The 27,991-nt window shown below is 40.7% G+C and overlaps 1 protein-coding gene across 18 annotated transcripts in view; it reads left to right on the top strand.

Moving 5' to 3' along the window:
* ptk2.L (protein tyrosine kinase 2 L homeolog) overlaps positions 1-27,991 on the top strand; it is a 215,009-nt gene that overhangs the window by 147,397 nt on the left and 39,621 nt on the right. For 5 of the 18 annotated variants that reach the window (XM_041565379.1, XM_041565365.1, XM_041565364.1 and 2 more), the window contains 7 exons: positions 5,521-5,551; positions 10,486-10,538; positions 17,742-17,759; positions 21,388-21,444; positions 23,197-23,232; positions 24,405-24,425; positions 25,594-25,691. In XM_041565379.1, coding sequence (XP_041421313.1) covers positions 5,521-5,551; positions 10,486-10,538; positions 17,742-17,759; positions 21,388-21,444; positions 23,197-23,232; positions 24,405-24,425; positions 25,594-25,691 — 314 coding nt within the window. 18 annotated transcript variants of the gene reach the window in all.

Here is a 27,991-nt window from a genome sequence, read left to right as displayed (position 1 = left end):
GCTGTAATATAAGCTGATGCTACAGGTTTGCTGATTATTAAATTCTGATGCTAATTGCACTGGTTTCTGTGCTGCCATGTAGTAATTATGTGTATTAATTACTAATCAGCCTTATATTGTGACATTTCTATTCTATGTGTACTGTATATTGTGAGTGGCTCCCTAAGCTCAGTAAGTGACAGCAGCACAGAGCATGTGCAGTGAATCAGCAGAAAAGAAGATGGGGAGCTACTGGGGCATCTTTGGAGACACAGATCTTTACTGCTAAAGGGCTGTGGTTGCCTTGTGCTTGTACAGAAGCACAAAACATCAAGTACAACATTTCTAGCCAACTTCGTTAGTTAAACTTTAGTTCTCCTGTAAAGGGCTTGTTCACCTTTCAGTTTTAGTATGATAGAGATGTTCTGAGGCAATTTGTAATTGGTTTCCATTTTTTATTATTTGTACTTTTTGCATTACTTAGATTTTTATTAAGCAGCTCTCCTGTTTGCAATTTCAGCAATCTGGTTGCTAAGGTCCATATTCTCCTGGCAACAATGCATTGATTTAAATATACTGGATTATGAATAGCAGAAGCCTGAATAAAAATCAGTAATTAAAAGTCTCACTAACAATACATGTGTAGCCTTACAGAGCATTTGTTTTTTAGAAGGGGTCAGTCACCCCCATATAAAAGCTGGAAAAAGTCAGAAGAAGAAGGCAAAGAATTGAAAAAACTAAAAATAATATATAATGAAGACAAATTGAAGGGTTGCTTAGAAATGGCCATTCTAGAACATACTAAAAGTGAACTGAAAGGTGAATCACCCCTTTAAAGGGGTTTTAGTATGATGAAGAGAGTGATATTCTGAGACAATTTGCAATTGGTTTTCATTTTTTATTATTTGTGTTTTTTTAGTTATTTAGCTTTTTATCAAGCATCTCTTCAATTTGTGTATTAACTGGTAACTAGGGTCCAAATTCCCCTAGCAACCATGCACTGGAATATGACTAGGAGAGGCCTGAATAGAAAGTAATAAAAAGTAACAATAACAATACATTTGTAGCCTTACAGAGCATTTGTTTTTTAGATGGAAAATGGCAAATAATTTAAAAAAAAAAACTATATCGAAGAAGACCAATGGAAAAGTTGAGCATTGGCCATTCTATAACATATGAAAAGTTAATTTAAAGATGAACCACCTCTTTAAACCTGGGCTCAATATCAAGTTCCTGATTTTAAAGTTAAGAATCAAAGCTTTTAAGTGATACTGTATCATAAGAGAACACAGGTTACTTCTACCTGAAACCAGCATGAAGTATTTACATAAGGGAGATACATTTGTTTTATTTCAGTAAAAAATGGGTATATAGTTCCTTTTTGTGCTTTCATTGGGGGGGGGGGGGGGTTATTTCCTGATACTCATGGGACTTCCTGTACTTTGTTTCCTCCGAAAATCAGCAGTTCTGTCTTAACAGAATCCCAGTTACCAGAAAGGTTTCTCTTGCTTTTTGCTTTAGTTTTTCTTGAAGCTGATGTTTTTGGAGCAGTTTATGAACGGTCTGTCTGACTTGCAAAAAAAAAAAGAGTTGGTTTTTGATTTTACTCCGTAATCCATTGCTTCCTGTAATTCTGAACATCTGCCGGGAAGAAGCAAAAAGGTTAAATGAAAGTTTAGCCACATTCCCATTTACTGAGATAAGTCTTTTTAATTATTCAATCAACACATTTTGTGGAAAACTTTGCCACACACAGAATATCCAAACTTTACTTAAATTGAATGATCCCCCTTTGTTAAAGGAACAGTAACACCGAAAACTGAAAGTGTTTTAAACTAATGAAAATATAATGCAGTGTTGCCCTGCACTGGTAAAACTGGTGTGTTTGCTTCAGAAACACTATTATAGTTCATATAAACAAGCTGCTGTATAGCCATGGGGGCAGCCATTCAAGCACAGGATACACAGTAGATAACAGATAAGTACTACTATAGTTTATATAAACAAGCTGCTGTGTAGCCATGGGGGCAGCCATTCAAGCACAGGATACACAGTAGATAACAGATAAGTACTACTATAGTTTATATAAACAAGCTGCTGTGTAGCCATGGGGGCAGCCATTCAAGCACAGGATACACAGTAGATAACAGATAAGTACTACTATAGTTTATATAAACAAGCTGCTGTGTAGCCATGGGGGGCAGCCATTCAAGCACAGGATACACAGTAGATAACAGATAAGTACTACTATAGTTTATATAAACAAGCTGCTGTGTAGCCATGGGGGCAGCCATTCAAGCACAGGATACACAGTAGATAACAGATAAGTACTACTATAGTTTATATAAACAAGCTGCTGTGTAGCCATGGGGGCAGCCATTCAAGCACAGGATACACAGTAGATAACAGATAAGTACTACTATAGTTCATATAAACAAGCTGCTATGTAGCCATGGGGCAGCCATTCAAGCACAGGATACACAGTACATAACATAATTACTACTATAGTTTATATAAACAAGCTGCTGTGTAGCCATGGGGGCAGCCATTCAAGCACAGGATACACAGTAGATAACAGATAAGTACTACTATAGTTCATATAAACAAGCTGCTGTGTAGCCAGGGTGGAAAATGAAAAAAGTCTATATGGCACAGGTTAAATAGTGGATGACAGATAAACTCTGTAGTCCAAGAAATTACCAGCAGCACACTGTTAGTCTTGCATAAGTGCTCAAGTGCAGATTTATTGTGTAGCCCATAGCATACAAAGGCAACGTTTCGGACCTCCCAGGTCCTTTGTCAAGCCTTGATAAAGGACCTGGGAGGTCCGAAACGTTGCCTTTGTATGCTATGGGCTACACAATAAATCTGCACTTGAGCACTTATGCAAGACTAACAGTGTGCTGCTGGTAATTTCTTGGAGTATTGATGTGACCCTTCGACAGGATTGGGGTCTTCCGGTTCAGCACCTGGCACAGCAACTGTGAGACGAGTTGGGAGGTGAGCGCTCCATATTTGTGACTGTTCAGATAAACTCTGTAGAACATAATGGGATTATCTGCTATCTGCTGGGTAACCTGAGCCTTTTCTCTTTTGAATGGCTGCCCCCATTGCTACACAGCAGTTTATTATATAAACAATAGTAGAGTTTCTGAAGCAAAAACAGCAGTTTTACCAGTGCAGGGCAACTCTTTATTATACTTGTATTACTTTAAAACGCTGTCATTTTTAGATGTTACTGTTCCTTTAACAAGATCAGCAGGTATAGGAAGGATTTGTTCTAAATGGACCAATTATAGGGCAAACAAGCCTGTAGGGATCAAATACTCAGGAGGATTGTGCCATTTTTACTGTCGCTTTTCCTTCAAGCAAATCAGTGGCAGGACTGATGCTAATTCATCTGTACAGCTGCTCTCTGCTGGGGGGCTGCTCTCCTTCCTCCTGGACAAGATGGCTGCCTTGTGTTCCCCCCTGCAGGCCTGGTTTGAAGGACATGACACATCACATCAACTCAGAGCTGTGTCTGCTGCTGCTCATCATCATTGTGCAAAAGAGGTCACCCTCTATATCCCCTGTCACTAGATCACTATTAGTGCAAGGGGTACAGATGAGCCTGTATGGGAAATCAACTGCCTACAAAAACATTACCAGCTCTTTGCTAATTGGGAATCATCTATTCCTAGCTGTTGGGACATACCGGTCCCCTTTCTACAGAACCCACCTAGATATGAGGAACCATTACTTCTGCAACCCAATGCTTGTGTCTCAGGACTGAAGAGTAATGAGCCGGGGAAATTCAATTCAGACAACATTATAGATCACAGGATCTGCACTCGTACAGAGTAGAATTATACATAATGTGCCCAGGATTTAGGATTCTCATTCCTACTGGACTTCTCTAATTTATCACCTATGTAGGACTGACACAGTAATACTGACTGACTATAAGGGTGTTTGCATTAAATCCATAAGTCAATAATTAGTCCCAATACGGCCAGTTACCAGGGAAATTGGAATTTGCCCTTTGGCTTTCTACGGAATAAACCAAATCCGAAAGGGATGAGGCTATACTGGTAAAGGGCCAGTGGCCAGGAATTGAACGAACCCCATGTGAGGGACACGCCTACTCTATTTAAAGAGGTTTCTCGCCTTTAAATTAACTGTCAGTATGTTGTAGAGAGACATTCTGAGACAATTTGCAATTAGATTTATTTTTTTCTTATTTGTGGTTTTTCAGTTATTTAGATTTGTATTCAGCAGCTCTCCTGTTTGCAATTTCAGAAGTCTGGTTGCTAGGGGCAAAATTATTGTAGCAACCATGCTTTGTTAAAAATAAGAGACTGGGATATGAAAAAGAATGGCCAATACATTTGTAGCCTTACAGATCATTTGTCTTAAAATGGGGTCAGTGACCCCCCATTTGAAAGCTGGGAAGAGTCAGAAGAAAAAGGCAAATAATTAAAAAAAATGAAGGCCAATTGAAAAGTTGCTTAGAATGAGACATTCAATAACATACGAAAATTTAACTCAAAGGTTAACCACCCATCCCTATTTCTTTTGCTAGGGTGCAAATTCCCCTAGCAACCATGCATTGATTTTAATAAGAGACTGGGCTATTAATAGGAGAGGCCTGAATAGAAAGATGAGTAATAAAAAGTAGCAATAACAATACATTTGTAGCCTTACAGAGCATTTGTTTTTTAGATGGGGTCAGTGACCCCCCATTTGAAAGCTGGAAAGAGCCAGAAGAAGAAGGCAAATAATAAAAAAAAAGAAAAAAAAAAAAGAATGAAGGCCAATTGAAAAGTTGCTTAGAATGAGACATTCTATAACATACTAAAATTTAACTCAAAGGTGAACCACCCCTTTAAAAACATATTTCTTTTTACTTGAGGGATGTTAGGTTCTATACAATATTCTGTAGTAGCCACAGGTTGTGCTGTCACCTTAATACATCTTGGTTAGGGATGGGCGAATTTGAGCCGTTTCGTTTCGCCAAAAATTCGCTGTCGGCAAATTGCCGCCAACACCCATTAAAGTCTATGGGCGTCATTTCCACGATAAAACAAGGCGAAAAAATGTAATGCTCTCATGTATTATTGCTTATCTAGAACGCTGCACTAAGAACCCATTGGCTCTGTACATATCTGAAGCCTTTGCAGCTTTGCTGTTCTTCAAGGATGTTGCCAATGTGCTTTCCTTCCATGGGCCCCCTAGTGGCAGTTTGCAGAATCTACTTATAATGGATATTTTTTTTAACCAATTCCTAACTAATGGCTTTAATGAAGAAATTGTCATAAAAAAACTTATAACACATTGTTTGTGCTATCACTTGATATTGCTGTAGAAATAAAGCAGATTTAGGTCAGTGTACAGTAAAATTATAATTAGTAGATACAACTATTTGCATTGTGATGTCAACAGGTGCTTCTTGTATCCTTTATTTGATACTTTTCTAAATAATAGTTTTGTCTGTTGCCCCTGTCAGGAAAATGATGCAAAACTCTTAACAACTTCCCTCTTGTTTGTTTTTCAATGCAGAAGGCGAGAGAGCTCTGCCATCTATACCAAAGTAAGTATTTATCTGCCTGCTCTGTAACGTTAACATTTGCCTTGTATTAACCCTCAGCTCTTTATATGTGAGAGACTAATGTTTAGCAAAGGCCCAGTCTCTTTGAAAGTATTAACAATTCACTAACTAGTATCTTCTTACTCAGTGTGTGATAACTGATGTGTACTTTTCAGGTCTAGATCATTCACTATTAATTATGGGACAAACCTAAAATCCTGTTATGCATTTATATGGTCACATATCCTTATCATTTACAGTAGGGGGTACATTATCCCTTATAATAAATGAGTGATACTCAGAGTTCCCTGTATAACTCAGCCTGCAGCCTTGTGCCTTTATATGGTCACAGAACAACCCCTCAGTGACTTCTAATATCCTTATCATTTACAGTAGGGGGTACATTATCCCTTATAATACATGAGTGATACTCAGAGTTCCCTGTATAACTCAGCCTGCAACCTTGTGCCTTTATATGGTCACAGAACAACCCCTCAGTGACTTCTAATATCCTTATCATTTACAGTAGGGGGTATATTATCCCTTATAATACATGAGTGATACTCAGAGTTCCCTGTATAACTCAGCCTGCAGCCTTGTGCCTTTATATGGTCACAGAACAACCCCTCAGTGACTTCTAATATCCTTATCATTTACAGTAGGGGGTACATTATCCCTTATAATACATGAGTGATACTCAGAGTTCCCTGTATAACTCAGCCTGCAGCCTTGTGCCTTTATATGGTCACAGAACAACCCCTCAGTGACTTCAAATATCCTAATTATATACTATGTGATGGATTATTTGAATACTGAAACTTAGAAGAGCTGTAGGTGGAAATGGAAGGGGTTTGGGCAATGAAACTCTCTGCGTTGATTCTCATTTGTATCAGTCGAAGCTGTTGAGATCTTTGAACGCTTCTCGGTGGAATGTTATTGATGTGGGGCTGCATTACACTGAAAGGTGTAGGATTATGTTTTATATTGATTTTGTAGGTTTCATTTAACCTCTGTTTATCAGGTTAGTGCAGATTTACATAAATTCCCCTCCGCTGCCCTCGCAGAATCAGAGCCTCCCCCCCCGGCATTTTGTTTCAGGTCATTGGCTTTGAGAAGGATTCTGGGAATTGCAGTCCAGAACAGCTGCAGGGCCACTGATAATGGATCTGTGAATGACAGGTTTCTGTAAAAAGAAAAAGGTTAAATCAACAGTGACCCCGGCTGAAGTGCTGACAGCAGATGAGAAGCACAGGGGCAATATAATGGTACATTGGCCAACACATGGACATATTTCTAAATAGCCCTCAGCTAATCTCTGCTAAATCAGGGGATCTGCAATTCAGTGGCTTTATCTTCATAGTCCTGACACTTGCACTGGAGAGAGCCAATGTGTGTGTTAAACTTTTGTGAGTGTGTATGTATGTGTGTATATATATAGATATATATATATATATAATATAACAAACAGGGGGAAAGTTGTGCTCACCACTAGTTTTTAAAATCATTAGGCGGGGGTGCAATGAGGGTGTGACCACAAAAAACATATAGACAAATACAAGATTCCTCTGCACTCAACCCATTATCAATATATTTAAGACAGAGACATTTTGTGCTACTGCTACTGAAAAATGCCTTACCCTTTAAACAAAACAGGGATTGTTTGTCCATATATTGCAATATATTTAAGCTGAACAACTACGTCAAAGTCATCCCATATCTGGCCAGTCCTATGCTCAATTTTCATCTGATTCATTAAGAATTCTATGGTTTAATTATACATTTTATAAAAGGGACGAATACGTTTTACCTGCAACTTACTCGCTGCTTTCAAAGTAAAACTCCCAAACTTGGCTGCCCTTTTATTAGACACCAGTGGGATCCCACTGGTGTCTAATAAAAGGGCAGTGGGATCCCACTGGTGTCTAATAAAAGGGCAGCCAAGTTTGGGAGTTTTACTTTGAAAGCAGCGAGTAAGTTGCAGGTAAAACGTATTCGTCCCTTTTATAAAATGTATAATTAAACCATAGAATTCTTAATGAATCAGATGAAAATTGAGCATAGGACTGGCCAGATATGGGATGACTTTGACGTAGTTGGCCAGCTTAAATATATTGCAATATATGGACAAACAATCCCTGTTTTGTTTAAAGGGTAAGGCATTTTTCAGTAGCAGTATGCACAAAATGTCGCTGTCTTAAATATATTGATAATGGGTTGAGTGCAGAGGAATCTTGTATTTGTCTATATATATATATATATATATATATATATATATATATATATATATATATATATATATGTATATGTATATGTATATGTATATGTATATGTATATGTATATGTATATGTATATGTATATATGTATATGTATGTGCCACCATATTTGTTTTAAGCCAAACATTATAGCAGCTCCCCCTGATATAAAGGCAAGTTTTATCCGCCATTTGAACAGGAGAAATATACAAAGGTTAAAGAGTATTTGTGCAGAAGAATCTGCCTTCCAAAAGGATGAACTTGACTCTGGCGGATCCTTACTAACCCTGTATATTGACCCTGATAGCGACTTGGGCGGAGCTTTCTTGGCAAGACAGGAATGGCTGATCCCGCCCGGTTGCTAAAATACTCGGCAATGACCAAGTGTGAATGAGTCTGTGAAGAAAGTGGCAGAAATGCACACAAGGAATGCAGGGAACGTCCCAGTTTATTTAACAGGAGACAGTGGGGAATGCCAGCGTCCAGCCTTAAAGCCCATGCACCAACACCTACATATAACATAGCGGTGTATCAGGATTAATAGCACACCTACATATTACATAGGGGTGTATCAGGATTAATAGCACACCTACATATAACATAGGGGTGTAATAGGATTAATAGCGCACCTACAAATAACATAGGAGCATATCAGGATTAATAGCGCAGCTCCATATAACATAGGGGTGTATCAGGATTAATAGCTCACCTACATGTAACATAGAAGCATATCAGGATTAATAGTGTAAATACCCTTTGTGTAAGGATTAATAGTGCACCTACATATAACAGGGGTGTATCATGATTAATAGCGCACCTACCTATAACATAGTGGTGTATTAGGTTTTATAGCGCACCTACATATATTATAGGGGTGTATCAGGATTAATAGCTCATCTACATATAACATATGGGTGTATCAGGATTAATGGCGCACCTACATATAACATAGGGGTGTATCAGGATTAATAGCACACCTACATATTACATAGGGGTGTAATAGGATTAATAGCACACCTACATATAACATAGGGGTGTAATAGGATTAATAGCGCACCTACAAATAACATAGGAGCATATCAGGATTAATAGCGCAGCTCCATATAACATAGGGGTGTATCAGGATTAATAGCTCACCTACATGTAACATAGAAGCATATCAGGATTAATAGTGTAAATACCCTTTGTGTAAGGATTAATAGTGCACCTACATATAACATAGGGGTGTATCATGATTAATAGCGCACCTACCTATAACATAGTGGTGTATTAGGTTTTATAGCGCACCTACATATATTATAGGGGTGTATCAGGATTAATAGCTCATCTACATATAACATATGGGTGTATCAGGATTAATGGCGCACCTACATATAACATAGGATCATATCAGGATTAATAGCGCACCTACATATAATATAGGGGTGTATCAGGATTAATAGCACACCTACATATAACATAGGGGTGTAATAGCACACCTACATATAACATAGGGGTGTATCAGGATTAATAGCACACCTATATATAACATAGGGGTGTAATAGCACACCTACATATAACATAGGGGTGTATCAGGATTAATAGCGCACCTACATATAACATAGTGGTGTATTAGGTTTTATAGCGCACCTACATATATTATAGGGGTGTATCAGGATTAATAGCTCATCTACATATAACATATGGGTGTATCAGGATTAATAGCTCATCTACATATAACATGGGTGTATCAGGATTAATAGTGCACCTACATATAACATATGGGTGTATCAGGATTAATAGCTCATCTACATATAACATGGGTGTATCAGGATTAATAGTGCACCTACATATAACATAGGATCATATCAGGATTAATAGCGCACCTACATATAATATAGGGGTGTATCAGGATTAATAGCACACCTACATATAACATAGGGGTGTAATAGCACACCTACATATAACATAGGGGTGTATCAGGATTAATAGCGCACCTACATATAACATAGGAGTGTATCTGGATATAATAGTGCACCTACATATAACATAGGGGTGTATGATGATTAATAGCGCACCTACATATTACATAGGGGTGTATCAGGATTAATAGCACACCTACATATAACATAGGAGTGTATCATGATTAATAGCGCACCTACATGCTGCAGCACAATACAGTATCCTGTACTGAGCCACTCTGTTCCTTTATCACACAGGGAGATATTATTTGTGGTTATGAAATATTCCAGCACTTTAGGTGCATTTTTCTCCCTTAGGACTTCAGTCTTGTACAGGTATAACATCTTCAGATTATAAACTGCTTAATTATGATCTAAATATAAGTGAAGTATTAATCTATAACCAGATATCAATATATGGGGTCACCGCTGTTCAATATGGCTCCTCATTAATAGCCAAGCATTCAGTAAGCAAATGTGTGTTTATGGTGGAAATGTTGTTATCCACATTAATTCCTCTTTCCACCTTCCATTAACATTCACTTTTACAGCTCGGCTCCACACAAAAAAGAGGTAGTGGTATTTTCCTTTCAGTTTTCAGTGCCCTCCCTCAACCCCCTCTGCCTGGGTGGAAAATGGATTAGTCCTGCTAATTACAGAAGTTAGCCTGTTAGAGGAGAAGACACAGGCTCTTTGACCATGAAGAATGTGCACCATTCACAGATTCAACCCTCTCTCTTACAGGCTGGCCAACAACGAGAAGCATGGGGTACGGCCGCACGCAGTCTCTGTGTCAGGTAAGACTTGCCGGGCAGCCTGTGCATGCGGGGGAATATCTTGTGCTCCCCCAGCTTGTTACAAATAAAAAGAAACATTTTTAGGGACTCCCTGCTGTACAGAGAGGGTGGGTGGAAGATCAGAATGAAATGGTAGAAGGGGCACCAGACAATCTGATGAAGTCATTGCCCTTTGTAGCTCGCTGTGACATTCCTACTGGTCATGCTAATTACACACTGCCTTTGTTTATGCCTTCTCAAAATAGCATCGCCTCAAGCCTCCAAAACAGCCCCAAATTAGCCTCTGCCTTTCCTCAGATGACAATCACTTGTCCTAAAAGATTAGTAGCTCCACATCATGCGGCTTTGTGATTGGCTCATGAACTTGATGCTATGCCCTGGCACTCCATTCCCTTACTCTTGGGTTTGGCTCAGGCATTTACATTCTAGTGCCCCATATATGAATATGCCACCCTTTTGTATTGAACTGTATTGAATCTAGATAGACATTTTATAGATATAATGTAGATGTAGACATTCTAATATTCTGATTTATTTTTAAAACTTATTTTGACCCACAGCTCTGCTGCTTCTTACGTATGGTTGCTAAGGTTGTTCACCCTAAAAATATCCTTATTTTAATGGTCTCCTCAGATCAGCTATTTCAGTGGGAGAGTTGTTCTGAGTCCCTGATACCTGTCTGATGTACAGAGGTGGATCTTGCTCATAGGAAAAGAACGCACTTATAGGGAGGAGGGCAGCTTATACATTCCTAAGCCTCCTCGCTGTGAACGACAGTACAGCGTTATTCTCGCTGCCTGTGAATGATATAATTTGCTAACTCAGAGAGCCCTGCACACATACATATATAACAGATATCACAAGTCAGAACCAGTGATATGTTGCCGCATAGTATGCTAATGTAAAGCGACTACTCCACAGCTGGATTGGATTGAGCAGAGACTACTCTGCAGCCTTGCATGTATATAACTTTTTAACTTCATTACAGGGAGCATCTGGGCTGGGGCGATTTTTAGTATTGTTATGTTACAGGTTTTCACCCTACTGTAGTTCCAGGACTATCCAGGACACAAATAAGCACTCACCCCAAATCTGCCCCTAACTGGCCTTCAGACTGGGCCTCCTTAGCTCATAACAAGGTTACAGATATATAGAAACATTGGGGTAACAGTCTCCCTGCTATAGTTCCAGGGGTACCCAGGGTACAAATAAGCACTCACCCCAAATATCCCCCTAACTGACCTTCAGACTGGGCCCCCTTAGCTCATAACAAGGTTACAGATATATAGAAACATTGGGGTAACAGTCCCCCTGCTATAGTTCCAGGGGTACCCAGGGCACAAATAAACACTCACCCCAAATCTCCCCCTAACTGACCTTCAGACTGGGCCCCCTTAGCTCATAACAAGGTTACAGATATATAGAAACATTGGGGTAACAGTCACCCTGCTATAGTTCCAGGGGTACCCAGGGCACAAATAAACACCCCATATCTCCCCCTAACTGACCTTCAGACTGGGCCCCTTAGCTCATAACAAGGTTACAGATATATAGAAACATTGGGGTGTCACCCTGCTATAGTTCCAGGGGTACCCAGGGTACAAATAAGCACTCACCCCAAATCTCCCCCTAACTGACCTTCAGACTGGGCCCCCTTAGCTCATAACAAGGTTACAGATATATAGAAACATTGGGGTGTCACCCTGCTATAGTTCCATAGCAGTGCCATATGGCCGGTCTGCAAGTACAAGAGGTCTCTTCGTATTTAACTACTGAGGGCAGGAGTACAGTGCAGCCTCTGTGTTTGGACCTGGGAACGCCTGCTCTGTCCCTCCTGTGTGAATGAGCTTTTTGTGTTGTCCTTGGCTGTGGCTTCCCAATCATCTTTAAGTTCTTACGGGAAGAAGGTGTTTCCTGCGAGAGGGTGCAAATCCGACGTTCAGTAACTGTGTGTGCAGAGGAATGTATCTGGGTCGGATTTGATTAAACACAATTCCACTCAAACTGTTGGTGAGTTTTAGATGTTTTCCATGACTTCTGTAAAAGTTCTACTGATTTTGCTTTACAAAGAGCCAGTAGAGAGGGTCAAGGATGTGCTCTTCAGTCAACAGGGACCAAGGAAACACCCCCTAAGTTTGCTCATATGCTGTACAGAGGGAGGCTGTAAAACTATGCCAGCTTAGAGATATACTAAGCACATTTACTAAACACAATTCAGGAACAGCCCTAAGTTTGCTCATAGTCTGTACAGAGAGATCCCATAAAACTGTGGCAGTATAGGTATTCCCTGTACTAAGCACAATTCAGCAGAGAGATCCTATAAAACTATGGCAGCATAGGTATTCCCTGTACTAAGCACAATTCAGCAGAGAGATCCTATAAAACTATGGCAGCATAGGTATTCCCCTGTACTAAGCACAATTCAGCAGGAACAGTCCCCTAAATTTGCTCATAGTCTGTACAGAGATTCCATAAAACTATACTATGTCTGGCAAAATAATCTGTGCACATTAAGGATCTCACGTGCCTGTGCTTAGAGGGTTGCACTCATGTGAGGGAAGAGACAAGGCACTGCTCTCTGCTATTTAGTATATCAGTATTATATTGCTGGCCAGGATTAGATATAAGATTCAGGTATATTATGAGAGATATGATATAATAACCGGCAGTACATCTGGGTTACAGCAGCCACGGCTGTGTTAGCAAATGAACAAATTTCCCTCGACGATTCCACTTATACCTGCGTCTCCATGTTGAGCTCATTGTTTATTAAGTGGATCTCTAAGCAGCAATACAAAGATTTATTGTTCCAAACTGGCGCTTCGTAAGCCACCTGCAGTGCCCAATGTACCCGCTGGATTTTGTCTTGATAATGTGCGCCCAGCCCCAGGTACAGACCAGTATAATAATGTGTGTCCAGTCCCACGTACAGACCAGTATAATAATGTGTGCCCAGTCCCACGTACAGACCAGTATAATAATGTGTGTCCAGTCCCACGTACAGACCAGTATAATAATGTGTGCCCAGCCCCAGGTACAGACCAGTATAATAATGTGTGTCCAGCCCCACGTACAGACCAGTATAATAATGTGTGTCCAGCCCCACGTACAGACCAATATAATAATGTGCGCCCAGCCCCAGGTACAGACCAATATAATAATGTGTGCCCAGCCCCAGGTACAGACCAGTATAATATGTGTCCAGCCCCACGTACAGACCAGTATAATAATGTGTGTCCAGTCCCACGTACAGACCAGTATAATAATGTGTGCCCAGTCCCACGTACAGACCAGTATAATAATGTGTGCCCAGTCCCACGTACAGACCAGTAAAATAATGTGTGCCCAGCCCCACGTACAGACCAGTATAATAATGTGTGTCCAGCCCCACGTACAGACCAGTATAATAATGTGTGCCCAGTCCCACGTACAGACCAATATAATAATGTGTGCCCAGCCCCAGGTACAGACCAATATAATAATGTGTGCCCAGCCCCAGGTACAGACCAGTATAATAATGTGTGCCCAGCCCCACACACAGACCAATATAATAATGTGTGCCCAGTCCCACACACAGACCAATATAATAATGTGTGCCCAGCCCCACACACAGACCAATATAATAATGTGTGCCCAGCCCCACACACAGACCAATATAATAATGTGTGCCCAGCCCCACACACAGACCAATATAATAATGTGTGCCCAGCCCCAGGTACAGACCAATATAATAATGTGTGCCCAGTCCCACGTACAGACCAATATAATAATGTGTGCCCAGCCCCACACACAGACCAATATAATAATGTGTGCCCAGCCCCACACACAGACCAGAATAATACAGACCAGTATAATACAGACCAGTATAATAGTGTGCCCAGCCCCAGGTACAGACCAGTATAATAATGTGTGCCCAGCCCCACACACAGACAAGTATTATAATGTGTGCCCAGCCCCAGGTACAGACCAATATAATAATGTGTGCCCAGCCCCAGGTACAGACCAGTATAATAATGTGTGTCCAGCCCCACGTACAGACCAGTATAATAATGTGTGTCCAGTCCCACGTACAGACCAGTATAATAATGTGTGCCCAGTCCCATGTACAGACCAGTAAAATAATGTGTGTCCAGTCCCACGTACAGACCAGTATAATAATGTGTGCCCAGTCCCACGTACAGACCAGTATAATAATGTGTGCCCAGTCCCACGTACAGACCAGTAAAATAATGTGTGCCCAGTCCCACGTACAGACCAGTATAATAATGTGTACCCAGTCCCAGGTACAGACCAATATAATAATGTGTGTCCAGCCCCACGTACAGACCAGTATAATAATGTGTACCCAGTCCCACGTACAGACCAGTATAATAATGTGTGCCCAGTCCCACGTACAGACCAGTATAATAATGTGTGCCCAGTCCCACGTACAGACCAGTATAATAATGTGTGCCCAGTCCCATGTACAGACCAGTAAAATAATGTGTGTCCAGTCCCACGTACAGACCAGTATAATAATGTGTGCCAAGCCCCACATACAGACCAGTATAATAATGTGTACCCAGTCCCACGTACAGACCAGTATAATAATGTGTGCCCAGTCCCACGTACAGACCAGTATAATAATGTGTGCCCAGCCCCACGTACAGACCGGTATAATAATGTGTGCCCAGCCCCAGGTACAGACCAGTATAATAATGTGTGCCCAGCCCCACGTACAGACCGGTATAATAATGTGTGCCCAGCCCCAGGTACAGACCAGTATAATAATGTGTGCCCAGCCCCAGGTACAGACCAGTATAATAATGTGTGCCCAGCCCCACACACAGACCAATATAATAATGTGTGCCCAGCCCCAGGTACAGACCAGTATAATAATGTGTGCCCAGCCCCAGGTACAGACCAGTATAATAATGTGTGCCCAGTCCCACGTACAGACCAATATAATAATGTGTGCCCAGCCCCACACACAGACCAGTATAATAATGTGTGCCCAGCCCCAGGTACAGACCAGTATAATAATGTGTGTCCAGCCCCAGGTACAGACCAATATAATAATGTGTGCCCAGTCCCACGTACAGACCAATATAATAATGTGTGCCCAGCCCCACACACAGACCAGTATAATACAGACCAGTATAATACAGTCCAGTATAATAATTTGTGCCCAGCCCCAGGTACAGACCAGTATAATAATGTGTGCCCAGCCCCAGGTACAGACCAATATAATAATGTGCGCCCAGCCCCAGGTACAGACCAGTATAATAATGTGTGTCCAGCCCCACGTACAGACCAGTATAATAATGTGTGCCCAGTCCCATGTACAGACCAGTAAAATAATGTGTGTCCAGTCCCACGTACAGACCAGTATAATAATGTGTGCCCAGTCCCACGTATAGACCAGTAAAATTATGTGTGTCCAGTCCCACGTACAGACCAGTATAATAAGGTGTGCCCAGTCCCACGTACAGACCAGTATAATAATGTGTGCCCAGTCCCACATACAGACCAGTAAAATAATGTGTGTCCAGTCCCACGTACAGACCAGTATAATAATGTGTGCCCAGCCCCAGGTACAGACCAGTATTATAATGTGTGCCCAGCCCCACGTACAGACCAGTATAATAATGTGTGCCCAGCCCCACACACAGACAAGTATTATAATGTGTCCCCAGCCCCAGGTACAGACCAATATAATAATGTGTCCCCAGCCCCACACACAGACCAATATAATAATGTGTGCCCAGCCCCAGGTACAGACCAGTATAATAATGTGTGCCCAGCCCCACACACAGACCAGTATAATACAGACCAGTATAATAATGTGTGCCCAGCCCCACACACACACACCAATATAATAATGTGTGCCCAGTCCCACACACAGACCAGTATAATAATGTGTGCCCAGCCCCAGGTACAGACCAGTATAATAATTTGTGCCCAGTCCCACGTACAGACCAGTATAATAATATGTGCCCAGTCCCACACACAGACCAATATAATAATGTGTGCCCAGTCCCACGTACAGACCAGTATAATAATGTGTGCCCAGCCCCACACACAGACAAGTATTATAATGTGTCCCCAGCCCCAGGTACAGACCAATATAATAATGTGTCCCCAGCCCCACACACAGACCAATATAATAATGTGTGCCCAGCCCCAGGTACAGACCAGTATAATAATGTGTGCCCAGCCCCACACACAGACCAATATAATAATGTGTGCCCAGCCCCAGGTACAGACCAATATAATAATGTGTCCCCAGCCCCACACACAGACCAGTATAATACAGACCAGTGTAATACAGACCAGTATAATACAGACCAGTATAATACAGACCAGTATAATAATGTGTGCCCAGCCCCACACACAGACCAATATAATAATGTGTGTCCAGTCCCAGGTACAGACCAATATAATAATGTGTGCCCAGCCCCACACACAGACCAATATAATAATGTGTGCCCAGCCCCACACACAGACCAATATAATAATGTGTGCCCAGCCCCACACACAGACCAGTATAATACAGACCAGTGTAATACAGACCAGTATAATACAGACCAGTATAATACAGACCAGTATAATACAGACCAGTATAATAATGTGCGCCCAGCCCCACGTACAGACCAATATAATACAGACCAATATAATAATGTGTGCCCAGCCCCACAAACAGACCAGTATAATACAGACCAGTATAATAATGTGTGCCCAGCCCCACACACACAGACCAGTATAATACAGACCAGTGTAACCATTAATCATTGTGTTCTCCAGTCTATTAGAGCCAATACACAGTGCCGCAATATACAGAGAGATTAATGGATCTTGTGCACTGCAGTTGGAATAATAGTTCTAGCTCATTAGAGGCAATTTGTTAAATACTCGTTAGCATGTTGTATCACCTTGAAATAGTAGTGTTTCTGATATAAAAATATTTCCAGAAAAGGATAGCTTTTTCACTTGCAGTACCATATCTTACCAGTTTGAGCAGCATTAGCTTCTTATTGATTCCGCCGTCAGTATAGGGTCAGGAATAGGACAGAATGTTGGACAATATTTAACTGCATATTGTGAATAAATGTTTTCATAACTAAGTTGCCTTCGGTGGAACACCGGCCTCTTGTATCCACTCCATTCAACAGCCTCCTTATTCCTCTCTCTGCTTTGTCTTTGCATGCCTCCTGGATCCCGCAGATGAATTTAGTGGGGACGGTAATGCCTGCGCTTTCATTATTTATATTCTCAATGCTTATTACTAACATTGATAATCACTAAAATATGCCACTTTGATCATCATTTATCATATTTATTTGTTGCTTACAAATCTGTACCAACCAGGTATGTTCTCTTTTATAGGACGGACGGTAACATTACAGGGGTTGTTCACCTTTAAATTAATTCTTAGTATGATATAGAGAGGGATATCCTGAGACACTTTGCGATTGGTTTTCATTTTTTATTATTTGTGGTTTTTGAGTTATTTAGCTTTTTACTCAGTGGCTCTCCAGTTTGTCATTTCAGCCATCTGGTTGCTAGGGCCCACATTACCCTAGCAATTATGCATCGATATGAATAGGAGACACCTGAATAGAAAGATTAGTAATAAATAGTAGCAATAACGATACATTTGTAGCCTTACAGAGCATTTGTTTTTAGATGGGGGGTCAGTGACCCTGTAACTAAATTGATACATTTAGTTGATACATTTCTTATCTTTGTCCCTGCTGAGCAGAATCCCTGAGTTTCATTACAGGCAGCTGTTAGAATTGATACAATAGTTGCTGATAATTATTCACCTATAGATCCTACTGAGAAATGGATCAACTAATGGAACTGCAAATTGTAACAGAATTAGCACCTGGATCACTCAGCTGCCAGACTGAAACACTAGAGGCAGGAACATTCAGCTTTTAAACAACATTTTTTAGAAAAAACTTAAAATAAAAATAAAAGGCAATTGAAGAAAATCTTTCTTTATAGTGAACAATCTTAAAACACCTGAACTGAACAAAAAATTGTTTGGAAAGTGAACATCCCCTTTAGGGCAGAGACACATGGTCAGATTCAGGGAGATTAGTCATCCAGCGAAAAATCTCCTTTTCTTCGGGGCCACTAATCTCTCCAAACTGCCTTTTTGCCGGCAGGATGGCACTCGGAGCGATTCGTTTTCCTAAACCGACCAAAGTTGCCTCACGCGGGAAACTTCGGAAAAGGAAGCGCTCGGAGTGCCATCTCACCAGCAATTTACATTCTAGCCAGCGGGAAGGCAGTTTGGGGAGATTAGTCGCCCCGAAGTAGAAGAGATTTGTCGCCCGGCGACCAATCTCCCCGAATCTTGTGTCTCTGTCCTTAAATTAAACAATTTCTTTCTGTATTCTGAAGTCAAGACTTTTTTCTTTCACAAGAGACATAAATGCCCTGTAAATTATAACGATATAATACACAAAAGCCATGAATATTTTGTAAATTTTATCCTGTAGTGGGAGTAGTGAGTAGTGATGTCATTTGTGTCACATGACTCCTAAAACTTGTGTATTATAATAAATAAAATACTTTGTTGGAAAATATGAGGATATAGAAGTCATCTCAAAATTTCATTACTTTTAGAAAAATACTTTGCCTTCGGCCTCTTGCTTTTATGTGGTCATGGAACTCTTTCGGGACTAATAATATCCTTATATATCACTATAATAAAATGTACATTATTCATAAATAAAGTACCGCATTTTGCAAATTAAGAGGATATTAGAAGTTACCTCGTACCTCCATGACCCGTATAAAAACAGTCGGCCTTAGGCCTCATGTTTTTATATGGTCATGAAACTATTCGGTAACTTATAAAATCCTTATATTTTACAAGAGGGGGTACTTTATTCACTATATAATACACAAAAGCCATGAATATCCTGTAAATTATATCCTTATAAACGGTGAGTTCTGATGTCATCAGTTATAAACGGTGAGTTCTGATGTCATTTCTGTCACATGACTCATTGAAATTTGTGTATTATAATAAATAAAGTACCCCCAGTTGTAAAATATGAGGATATTAGAAGTTACCTCGGAGTTCCATGACCTGTATAAAAACACTCGGCCTTCGGCCTCGTGTTTTTATATGGTCATGAAACTCCTCGGTAACTTATAATATCCCTATATTTTACAAAAGGGGGTACTTTATTCACTATATAAACTGTGAATAGTGATGACATCCGTTATAAACGGTGAGTAGTGATGTCATTTGTGTCACATGACTCCTAAAACTTGTGTATTATAATAAATAAAATACTTTGGAAAATATGAGGATATAGAAGTCATCTCAAAATTTCATTACTTTTAGAAAAATACTTTGCCTTCGGCCTCTTGCTTTTATGTGGTCATGGAACTCTTTCGGGACTTATAATATCCTTATATATCACTATAATAAAATGTACATTATTCACTATAGAGTGTAGTTGTTTTACTACTAGACTGAGTGTCGCCGTCCCTGTACCCTAGAGCTTACAGTCTAAGTGCTTGAATTGGAGAGACATTAAGTGATTTTTCCAAGGTCTTCTAATGCACTTTTAATCTATAAGGCACTTTTAATCCATCAATATTTGTATTCAGGCACTTAGTGTGCTCAGGGTAATGACATGTAGGTGTTTTGTTTCCTATGTGAAGTCACGGGCAACAAAATGCAATTTCAATGGTGTCGTACTTGTTGCTCAACTGCTACACTTTCATGCGATTCTGCATTTTGAGTGATCCACGTGCTGTAATTGCTTGGGAGGCTTTTTTCAGAGTTTTGTTGCCTGTGAATTTGCACGGGTGACAAAACATTGTACTTATTGAGTGTCTAAATCTATAAACCCCCCTCACACCATAGCCCGAAGCTTTATGTGATGTTGGCACTCAGATGGGCCATGTTAATGCACATCTCTCTCTTTTATGCCAAACACTATAAACTGTGCAGATGATTCCCAGTGTCCTGGAAAGTTCTCTTTCTCTGTTCCGCCCTGTAATACAGCACAGACATATCACATATACACCTCTCCGTTACAGCTCGTTTCCAGCCATCATTTTTCATTTCCACTGTCATTAATGTGAAGCAAATTGAGCCCCCTCCAGAGACAGCTGGATTTATATGCCCCTTCTGCTGGAAACTGTGGGTGCTATAACTCTCAGAATGCTCTGCCTACACACTATATAGGGACAGGGTCACCACAAGTCTAAAGTTTGCTTCAGATCTTGTATCCTATAGCAACAAATCAGCAAATAACATTTGGCAGCCTGCTATTTGGTATCCAACCTGCTTTATTGATCTGACCCCGACCCTCTTCTTTGGGTTAATGTGCTGCTGCCAAATATACAGTCAGGGTTTCTGCAAGAGAAGGCTGATTCATTTCTCATTCTGATCTTAGCTTATATATTCTTATTATTGATGAAATAAGAATGAATACAGATATGGAGACTAGAATACAGTATGAGATATTTATGACGCCCCCCCCCCGCCATCCTATTTAGCCAAATAAATATACTGAGCTGCTGTTCGATACAGAGATTAGCGACTGTAGCGCACAGTGTGAGCCGTTAAACAGGGAAAGCAAATACTATTTGTACCAAGGTGTGAGTTTGGGTTCAGCAGGAGGATATTTGTACGAATCCGCAAGGGCCATTAGTGACTGTCAGAAACCGTAGTGGGGGGGTAGAGTCTGGCACAAAACCAGGGGTGTCATTCACACGTCTCTCTCTCCTGTTAATCTCACTCTCTTCTGCCGAATAACAATCCGTATGAATTGAAGCTTTCTGGGACTTTCATGGTTCTCCCTGTTAACTCTTCTCTGTATTCTTTTGTTTCCAGAGACCGACGACTATGCAGAGATTATAGATGAAGAGGACACCTACACTATGCCTTCCAGTAAGTCTACGCCATGGACCATGGGGGTCGTAATCGCAGAGCGTCACCCCCAAACAATACCTACAGGAGAACAACCTATAATAATCAATGCACTAATGGACTTTGCAGGAAATCTTTAATAACCTTAAAGGAACAGTCACAAAAAAAAAAATTTAAGTGTTTTAAAGTAATGAAAATATGATGTACTGTTGCCCTACACTGGTAAAACTGATGTTTGCTTCAGAAACACTACTATAGTTCATATAAACAAGCTGCTGTGTAGCAATTCAGGAAATTGAAAAAAGTCTATATGGCACAGGTTAAATAGTGGATAACAGCATATATGTTATCTGCTGTGTAACCTGAGCCTTTTCTCCTTTGAATGGCTGTGCCCATTACTACACAGCAGCTTGTTTATATAAACTATAGTAGTACTTATCTGTTATCTACTGTGTATCCTGTGCTTGAATGGCTACACAACAGATTGTTTATATGAACTATAGTAGTACTTATCTGTTATCTACTGTGTATCTTGTGCTTGAATGGCTGCCCCCATGGCTACACAGCAGCTTGTTAAATAAACTATAGTAGTACTTATCTGTTATCTACTGTGTATCCTGTGCTTGAATGGCTGCCCCCATGGCTACACAGCAGATTGTTTATATAAACTATAGTAGTACTTATCTGTTATCTACTGTGTATCCTGTGCTTGAATGACTGCCCCCATGGCTACCCATCACCTTGTTTATATAAACTATAGTAGTACTTATCTGTTATCTACTGTGTATACTGTGCTTGAATGGCTGCTCCCATGGCTACACAGCAGCTTGTTTATATAAACTATAGTAGTACTTATCTGTTATCTACTATGTATCCTGTGCTTGAATGGCTGCTCCCATGACTACACAGCAGCTTGTTTATATAAACTATAGTAGTACTTATCTGTTATCTACTGTGTATCCTGTGCTTGAATGGCTGCCCCCATGGCTACACAGCAGCTTGTTTATATAAACTATAGTAGTACTTATCTGTTATCTACTGTGTAGCCTGTGCTTGAATGGCTGCAGCTTGTTTATATGAACTATAGTAGTGTTTCTGAAGCAAACACACCAGTTTTACCAGTGCAGGGCAACACTGCATTATAGTTTTATTACTTTAAAACACTTTAATTTTTTGACATTACTGTTCATTTAACAGAATGAAACCCAACAAAGACTTGATCTAGAAATGTTGCTTGCTTATTATGCACATTGTGTAACTAAGAAGATATATGCCCCAGTAGCTTCCCATTTATCATGATTCCCAGCACATGCTCTGTGCTGCTGTCACTTACCTGAGCTTAGGGACCCACTCACAATATACAGTTTATATACAATATAACATGCACAATATACAGTATATATACAACATCACGTTGATGATTTGTCGCATTACATGGCCGCATAGAAATCAGTGCATTCTGCATCAGAACTGGTTTATTATCAGCCCTGTAGCTTCTATGAGAGCTGGGATGACAGAGCCCACTGAGCATGTGCAGTGCCACTGACACACAAAAGATGCTTAACCAGATCCAAGATGGGGAGCTGCTGAGGGCAACTTTGAATGCCTGGATCATTATTGTAATAGTGCTGCTGAACCTCTGGATGGGGGCACTGTAGTTTTGGGGGGAGAAGTTTAGGTTTACTGCTGGACATGTTATTGTTTTTGTGCTTGCATGGAGGATACATTTGCTAGTGCTCATGTGACCATTTCTGTTTCCTTTCTGGCAAGCAGCAGCAGTTCTGTCTTACTTTATGGCAGGAATTCTAGGTCAGTATCAGAGTCCCTGTCCAACAAGGCATGGCTCATTACCATTTAAAGCACTGCTGCCCAGGGTTCCTGTGTCGGATTTAACAATGACAGTGAAAGAAACCAGAAAACTTAACAAAGTCAACGGGTTATAAAAGGGTGATCTCCTTTCTGTAACTCACAAGAAGGGTTATTTGTTTTTCAGAGATATTGTATCTTTTCTAGCACTCGGCAAGGAACAGGGCATTTGTATTGAAAAGAATGCATGAACATTGTACATTTTCAGATTCTGAGATGAATGTGTATATATCCGTGATAGTGATATGTGCAAATTGTGTCATAATCCGTTATCAACGTGTGTGGTACTTTCCCTTTAATCACCTTTGTCTCATCTTCTTTATGAGTTGCTTTAAAGGAAGTGTTCAGTATAAAAATAAAAACTGGGTAAATAGACAGGCTGTGCAAAATAAAACATGTTTCTAATATAGTTAGTGAGCCAAAAATGTAATGTATAAAGGCTGGAGTGACTGGATGTGTAACATAATAGCCAGAACACTACTTCCTGCTTTTCAGCTCTCTTGCTTTCCACTGATTGGTTACCAGGCAGTAACCAATCAGAGACTTGAGGGGGGGTCACATGGGGCATATCTGTTGCTTTTGAATCTGAGCTGAATGCTGAGGATCAATTACAAACTCACTGAACAGTTATGTCCCATGTGGCCCCCCTTATAGTCACTGACTAACTCAGAGTTAGAGAGCTGAAAAGCAGGAAGTAGAGTTCTGGCTATTATGTTACACATCCAGTCACTCCAGCCTTTATACATTACATTTTTGGCTAACTAACTATATTAGGTATATTTTTTTTATTTTGCACAGCCTATTTATTTATTCTTTTTTTTAATTTTAAACCAAACTGTTCCTTTAAAATAAATGCTTGCCTGGGGGACTTTTATGGAAACTATTTTTCTAAGATAAAAAAATAACCCTAGAGTGGCATCTATTTGCCGCAATGTCTGTGCCAACTGTCCTACAACTAACGTGTCCTGGAATCTGCTGATTTATTTCTCTGTTTCCCATGAGCCTGTTGCTCTTTTGCCTCCTGTTCTGAGGCCCTGTGTGTTGTTTTGTTGCAATTCATTTAACCTTTTGTAAAACCAGTTTGTGTTCTTCTATTTCCTTTAACTGCCAATCAGAGAGCTATGGATTAGACGAAGGTAACAGGTCTCTGTCGAAATCATTTTAATTTGCCTGCTGTGTGATGAATGTTGCTTTGCTCTGGGGCCAACTTAGTTACCATCCTTCCTTTCCCTTTATAAGTCCTTATGGTGCTGATTTCAGCCTGTAGTGGAACAACATATCCCAGAATCCTCATAATGACTTTTATAAACCGCTTCTTAAATTATTTGGCTTATGGGATCAGTTGGAGGCTACGGCTCGACAATAATTCTTAGATATAGTCCGTGAAGGCCCATCTTTACATAGATATTTCCAGTGGATATATTATTGTTTTGTAGAGCTTCTTAAAATGAGGATACTGCTATTTGTATTCAACTCATGAGCAGAAAGAGCGGCTGGTGGTGCTGTTCTACTGTTGTCTATGATAAAGCTTAATGTCTTGGGAAAGCTGGTGAGAAGCGGTACTGCGAGTGACAACACTACCACCGCTGTATGCAGCATGTCCCTATAAACGGGCCCGGATTTGTGGAGAGGCTTCCAAGGGCCGAGCCTAAGGCGGCAGGATTTTAGGGGGCAGCATGTTGCCCAACCACACCCACATTGGTTCAGAAACACTGAGAATGCTCAGGAGATGAAATAAATTTTTAATTTCCATTGCTCTGGTCCCGATGAAAATTTACGCAAATAAAAGGGAGGGGACAGGGGCGATGAACGTCAGCAGGCCTAGGGGTGCAGGTTGTGTATAAAAGGAGTACCCCTCATTTAAATGAGCTCTATATCATAATGGTTTTATCGGAAAAAGTCATCCGAGGATATTTTGCCCCTTTTTTGATATTTAATATAATATTTTTAGTAATATCCTATTCCAGCCGCACAGCCCCAGGTATTTATTTGAGCTAATGTTAAATGTGTATGTGTAATTGTAGTAAGACATGCTATTATGTGCGCGTGAGTGAGCGAATGCGGCGTGTGAGCGAGCGAATGCGGCGTGAGCGAGCGAATGCGGCGTGTGAGCGAGCGAATGCGGCGCGTGAGCGAATGCAAATAGGAAGGTGAGATTGGCCTGCAGTGTTACACAGGGTTATACTATAAATATTCATCCCATAGTCCTAACACAGTGCACATGCCTCCTTACCCTTACCCTGACTCTGACTTCTTTGGCTTCCCACCAATTGCCTGTTAAATCTCTTTCATCCTGTCTCACAGCCGGCGATTACGAGATCCAGAGAGATCGCATTGAGCTGGGCCGCTGCATCGGGGAAGGGCAGTTTGGGGATGTTCACCAAGGGGTTTACATGAGTCCGGTGAGTACTCGTCTCTGGTTCCCCCCACTGTTTTACTTTTATTTATGTTTGCATTTAGGCCCAACTTCAGAACCTCCGCTCCTAGTGAATGGGTATAAACGATCTCTTGTATTCTGCATTCTCTCCCAGGCCTTAATAAATACTAGCGATGCACCAAATACAGGATTCGGTTTGGTATCGGCCAAATCCTTGTGCCTGGCCAAACCAAATCCTTAAAATCATGTGATTTTCATCAGAAAACAAGGAAGTAAAAAAAAAACACAAAAAATGTAACCACATGTTACGTGTGTGGTTCTCTCTTCACCTTCCTAGGAGAGATTCAGTTTGGTATTAAGCCAAATTCTTATGCCAAGCCGAACCGAATCTTTAAAATCATGCGAGTTTTCATCAAAAACCAAGGAAGTAGAAAAAAATGTAACCATGTGCTAAGTGAGGGGTTCTCTCTTTTCCTTCCCAATCCTAATTTGCATTTGCAAATTTGGATTCAGTTCAGTATTCGGCCTAATCCTTGTGTCTGGCCAACCTGATCATGACTTTTATCAGAAAACTAGGAGTTTAAAAAAAAAAATGTAACTGCACTACATGTATGGTTCCCTTCCTAACGCTACTTTGCATATGCAAATTTGGAATCGGTCCGTTATTCGTCCGAATTCTTATACTTGGCTGAACCGAATCTATAAAATCATGTGACTTTTCAACAGAAAACAAGGAGGTTAAAAAAATGCTACCATGCACTACGTGTTTGGTTTTCTCTTTCCATTGTCAACTCTAATTTGCAGATTTAGTTCGGTATTCGGCCGAATCATTCACAAAGGATTCAGGGTTTGGCCGAATCCCAAAATAATGGGATTCTGTGCATCCCTAATAAAGTATTCAGGATCTAATGCTTTTTCTTCTGCTCGATTAATTGGTATTACTGAGCTGCTACAGGTAAGGGACCACCTGTTATCCAGAATGCTCTGAACCATGGGCCTTTCTGATTAAGAGGTCTTTCTGTAATTTGGATCTCCATGCCTTAAAGGGGAAGGAAACCTAGTCGGCGCAAACCCCCCAGCCCCCCTCCCGTTTGTTGCCCACCCTCCCTCCCTCCCCCCTGGCCTACCTGTCCCGCTGGGCAAATGCCCCTTACTTGTTACTTACCCTTCTGCGCAGGTCCAGTCCAGGGAGTTCACAGACGACATCTTCTTCCATGCGATCTTCTTCCTGCTTTGAACGGCGCATGCGCAGTAGGATCATTTCGCCGGTACGATCTACTGCGCATGCGCGTGACTTTTGGCGCATGCACAGTAGATCCGTACTGGTGAAATGATCCTACTGCGCATGCGCCACAACGCCGTTCACAGCAGGAAGAAGATCGCGTGGAAGAAGATGTCGTCGGTGAACTCCCTGGACTGGACCTGCGCAGAAGGGTAAGTAACAAGTTAGGGCCATTTGCCCAGCGGGACGGTAGGCCAGGGGGGAGGAAGGAGGGTGGGCAACAAACGGGAGGGGGGGTGGGTGGTTTGCACCGACTAGGTTTCCTTCCCCTTTAAGTCGACTAAAAAAAACATTAAGGGGCATATTTATCAAGGGTCGAATATCGAATTGAAAATACTTCGAAATTCTAATTCAAAAAGACCAACCGAAGTGAAGTCGAAGTTTTTTTTGGGTCGAAGAGGTCCGTATTCGGCCGGATTTTAATCGTACGATCGAAGGAATAGCGCATTCGATCTAATTCGATTCAAACTTTTTCCCCCAAAAAACTTTGATTTCTCAAAGTCCACCAATTGACTCCATATAGGTTCTAGGAGGTCCCCCATAGGCTAAAACAGCACTTCGGCAGATTTTAGATGGCGAATAGTCGAAGTTTTAAAGAGACAGTACATGATAAATTCCAACGTTTTTTTCAAATTCAGTCGATGTTGGACTATTCACTAGTCGAAGTACACAAAAAAATAGCTTGAAATTTGAAGTTTTTAACTTCCAAAACTCACCTCGACCCTTGATAAATAAACCCAATAGTAAACCCAATAGGATTTGGTAGCCTCCAAAAAGGATTAATTATATAGTGAATAAAGTACCCCCTCTTGTAAAATATAAGGATATTATAAGTTACCGAGGAGTTTCATGACCATATAAAAGTACGAGGCCAAAGGTTTTTATACAGGTCATGGAACTCCATGGTTACTTCTAATATCCTCATATTTTGCAACTGTATTTATTGTAATACACAAGTTTGTGAGTCATGTGACAGAAATGACATCAGAACTCACTGTTTATAACTGATGACATCAGAACTCACCGTTTATAAGGATATAATT

The sequence above is a fragment of the Xenopus laevis genome, chromosome 6L (assembly GCF_017654675.1).
Source record: "Xenopus laevis strain J_2021 chromosome 6L, Xenopus_laevis_v10.1, whole genome shotgun sequence".
NCBI classification, from domain to species: Eukaryota; Metazoa; Chordata; class Amphibia; order Anura; family Pipidae; genus Xenopus; species Xenopus laevis.
The sequence above is the reverse complement of the archived record's forward strand: the minus strand, read 5'-3'. Positions and strand labels throughout refer to the sequence as shown.